At 31.6% G+C, this 4,718-nt stretch overlaps 1 protein-coding gene across 1 annotated transcript; it reads right to left on the bottom strand.

Annotated features, from left to right (window-relative positions):
• Positions 1-251: 251 nt before the first annotated feature.
• LOC9315038 lies at positions 252-3,441 on the bottom strand. The gene is given in 2 exon segments (XM_021027034.1): positions 252-3,225; positions 3,228-3,441. Coding segments are annotated over 2 exon segments (189 nt in total). The 5' UTR covers positions 3,369-3,441; the 3' UTR covers positions 252-3,177.
• Between the last annotated feature and the right edge of the window lie 1,277 nt (positions 3,442-4,718).

Here is a 4,718-nt window from a genome sequence, read left to right as displayed (position 1 = left end):
GTTATGTAGCTGGGATTCTTTTTAAAAAAAATTGACAAAAAAGAATGTGATCTGAGTGATAAAACATAATAGTACACATACGATAAACGAGAATTACATTCAACTTTGAACTATCGAGTAAGGAGTGAATGATCTTTGAAGACCAGAGTAAAGTAGGGGAGTACTATATAGAGTGCGTTCTATTATTGCAACAAAAAAGAAAAAAAAGTTTCATGAGAAAGAATATATGAATAAAATATTCAGTCTTGAAAAATCAGGTTGCATACTATTAGAAAAAAATAAACTAGATAAAAACAGTTATTGCTAGTGCTCATTTACTTTATATGTGTCATAGTGGATAGACATGGTGAGATGAAAAGTTTCCGTCTTTCTTGAGAAATTACAGAGAAATAGATTCGGTTTTATCTCATCTAAGAAATGACGAAACAGTCGGGTAGGGAATCAGTTGAGTTATGTACCTAGGATTCATCAAAAAAAATTGACAAATAAGAATGTGATATGAGTAATAAAACTAAATAGTGCACGTACGATAAACGAGGATTTACGGTCAGCTTTGAGCTATCGAGTAAGGAGTGAAGGGCCTTTGATGATCCGAGTAAAGTAGTGTAGTCCTATATAGAGTGGATAGAAAAAGTTATTGCTAGTGCTCATTTACTTTATATGCGTCATAGTGACTGACATGGTGAGCTGAAAAGTTTCCGTCTTTTTTGAGAAATTACAGAGAGCTAGATTACCTCATCTAAGAAATGACGAAGCTTTCGAGTAAGGAATCAGTAGATTTATGTACCTAAGATTCATTAAAAAAAATGTGATCTGAGTGATAACACTAAATAGTGCACGTACGATAAACGAGTATTCCGGTCAGCTTTGAGCTATCGAGTAAGGAGTGACGGACCTTTGGAGACCAAAGTATAGTAGGAGAGTACTATATATAGTGCGTTCTATTATTGCCACAAAAAATAAAAAAAGTTTCAAGAGAAATAATATATGAACAAATGATCATCCTTGAAAAATCAGGTTACATATTATTAGAAAAAAGAAAAATGGATAGAAAAAGTTATTGCAAGTGCTCATTTACTTTATATGTGTCATAGAGGACATACATGGTGAGCTGAAAGGTTTCCGCCTTTCTTGAAAAATTACAGATAACTAGATTCAGTTTTATCTCATCTAAAAAATGACGAATCTGTCGAGTAAGGAATCAGTCTAATTATATACCTGGGATTCATAAAAAAAAATTGACAAATAAGAATGTGATCTGAGTAATAAAACTAAATAGTGCACGTACGATAAATGAGGATTCCGTTCAGCTTTGAGCTATCGAGTAAGGAGTGAAGGGCCTTTGATGATCCGAGTAAAGTAGTGTAGTCCTATATAGAGTGGACAGAAAAAGTTATTGCTAGTGCTCATTTACTTTATATGCATCATAGTGGACTGACATGGTGAGCTGAAAAGTTTCTGTGTTTTTTTGAGAAATTACAGAGAGCTAGATTCGGTTTTACCTCATCTAAGAAATGACGAAGCTTTCGAGTAAGGAATTGGTCGAGCTATGTAACTAAGATTCATTAAAAAAAATGTGATTAGAGTGATAATACTAAATAGTGCACGTACGATAAACGAGTATTTCGGTCAGCTTTGAGCTATTGAGTAAGGAATGAAGGGCCTTTAGAGACCCGAGTAAAGTAGAGAGTACTATATAGAGTGATTTCTATTACTGCCACAAAAAATAAAAAAAATTGAAAGAGAAATAATATATGAATAAAATGTTCATCCTTGGAAATGAAAGTTGCATATTATTAGAAAAGAGAAAAGTGGATAGAAAAAATTATTGCTAGTGTTCACTTATTTCATATGCGTCATAGTGGACTGACATGGTCAGGGGCGGACCTACGTTGGTGTAAAGGGAGGCAGTTGCACCTGGTAAAATATTAAAGTTATTGATTTTATATAGAACATATTGATACTAAGTGGTCCAGTGGTTAAGAATGTACTTCTAAACCATGAGGTGCAGGGTTCAATTCTCCAACAATGCATTATTTTTGCATCGCCTCAAATTTTAGGCTGGGTCTGCTACTCGACCTGGTGACCTGAAAAGTTTCCGTTTTTCTTGAGAAATTACAGAGAGGTAGATTCTGTTTACCTCATTTAATAATTGACGAAACTAACGAGTAAGGAATCGGTCGAGTTATGTACCTGGATTCATTAAAAATTTTTACAAATAAGAATGTCATCTAAGTGTTAAAAAACTAAATAGTGCACGTACGATAAACGAGGATTCCGGTCAGCTTTGAGCTATCGAGTAAGGAGTGAAGGGCCTTTACAGACGCGAGTAAAGTAGTAGAGTCGAGTGCGTTCTATTATTACTATAAAAAGGAAATAAAGTTTCAAGAGAAAGAATATATGAATAAAATGTTCATCCTTGAAAAATCAGGTTGAAAGAAATATTTCATTATTTCGCAAACATACAAAGGAGATATATCAAATTATTAATATATTGTTTTTAAACAAGTGGAAAAGATATATTGCTTATAAATTGAAAATATTTGCTTCATCATTGTTATACCACTTACAATATGGGTGTCAAAACAAAAACAAATCCATTAGTATTCTGAAACCAGGGCTTTCCACCAAATCGAAAATGTAAGTACTCTGCGTTTGATTGCCAGTAAATCATATACATGTTGATACAAACATCGATCATCTGATATGGCAAACCTAGACCAGAAACAAGCTTTTCAATTTCATTATAAGAAACCGGTGAGATGTTGTCTTTAGGGAATATCTCTTTCACAAAATAGGCCCAAGCATCTACCTAATCTTTAGAAAAATTTTAATCCGCCTTTATATTCATCATCCTTGTTGCAGCGAATAAAAGAGAATGTCCTTCCCGACAATTTTGATATATGGTGTCTTCGATGCATCCAACATTTCATAAAATCTTTTTGCTTCTAAATATGATTACTCTACTTTATTTTCTTCTTCTGGAAAAGACTGCATATTTTTCCTATATGCATCGTGAACCATTTAAACCGTACCGCCTCTTCTGCGAATATTTTTCTTCTACCATATCTGGAACATTTCCACTAGTACCACCCCTGTGTTATGTATATCTTTCCCCATGATAATACCGAACGTTGTAACTCGGCAAAATTATGTCTCTATATAAGTGAGACCACACTAAAGCCTTATCAATAAATACATTATAATACATATTGGACAAGGACAAACCACATCATACCACTTTCTAAGCAAGACTCCTTATTTTCTTTGAGGGTCATGAATTTGGTGAGGCCGGCCGCATACTCCGTCGTTAACAATGAGTTAGAAGCAAATCTCTTCTTGTCAATCCATAGCCGAAAACGATGCATAATTTTTTAATCAAGAATATATATAGAATATTTTGGTTTTTTTTTTTAATTATTTTTGTGTGTTTTTTTAGAATAATTTATGGGGTTTTTTGAGAAATAATTATTTTTAAGCCTTTTATAGATGATATTTTGTTTGTTGTAGTAATTTTAGTTAATGTTTATGTAGGAATTCTTTTTTTAATTTCCTACATTTTTTCTATCTATTTTTTACCAAAATATATACTATTACACCTACCTAATTAAAACGTTATCTACCTACTTAAATATCCACCACCAACCAAACTAAAGCGTTTGCCATATGTTAATAAAATCCCTACGAATTTCCTACGATTAAATACGTAAAAAAAAAGTTTTACGCTAATCCTACGAAACTCGTACGAGAATTTGTTCGTTGTAATTGGTAGGAAATATTTCTTACCAATTCTTTTCCCATGACTTTCCTTCCAATTTCTTACGAGATTTTCTACGAGAGTATATTCGTTGGAAATTAAATTAGAGGGAAATATATCATGTCAATTTCCAACCAATACTTTCCCATGACTTTCCTTCCACTTTCCAACGAGATTTCGTAACAATCTCGTAAAAATTTGGTAGGAAATGACTGTTCACGAAATCTTTGTAGCAAATTTGGTAGGAAAAGCCTATGTTTTCTATAGTAATTTTTGAATTGATTTAATGAGATGTTGAGATGAGGTCTATTAAACTATGTTGAATCTTACAAGGAGAGAGAGAAAAAGAGATAGAGAAAAAAAAGAAGAAGTAACAAGTCACTAAGTCAATTTTCATTATTTTTTGTGTGCGTACCTTTTAATGTCAAATATTTTACATATAGGAGGTGGCTGGTTTTGTAGTAAAAATTTTCTATTTTTGTAACACTCACTAAAAATAGTATGAAAGTAAATAAAATAAAATTATCAAGAAAACTGGAATAAAAAGTTTATATATGAAAAACTACTTTGGTAAAAATCTTTTATTATTCCTACCAAAAATAAAATCTTTTATTATGTCTCACAAAAACCAAAAGATATATAAAAAGTTTACTAATTTCTTTTTAAAAAGGTCCGAAATATATATTGTTTATAAATAAAAAATTTCTTCAAAATATTTACACTACTTACAGTGGAGGTGTTGAGAGATATCAATTTTTAATTGAGCTAATGAGGTGTTGAGAATGAGGTCGATTAAGAAAAAAAAAGAAAGTGAAAAAAAATATTCCAAGATTTTCTATTTTTCCACCACAAAAAATAGTATAAAAGTAAAGAAAAAGAAAAAAATACAATGAAAAAAAACTTGAATAAAAGTTTTATCCGTGAAATATCAAGTGGAAAAAAATTTTCCATTACGTCCCAC

The sequence above is a fragment of the Arabidopsis lyrata genome (assembly GCF_000004255.2).
Source record: "Arabidopsis lyrata subsp. lyrata unplaced genomic scaffold ARALYscaffold_4, whole genome shotgun sequence".
NCBI lineage: Eukaryota > Viridiplantae > Streptophyta > Magnoliopsida > Brassicales > Brassicaceae > Arabidopsis > Arabidopsis lyrata.
The sequence above is the reverse complement of the archived record's forward strand: the minus strand, read 5'-3'. Positions and strand labels throughout refer to the sequence as shown.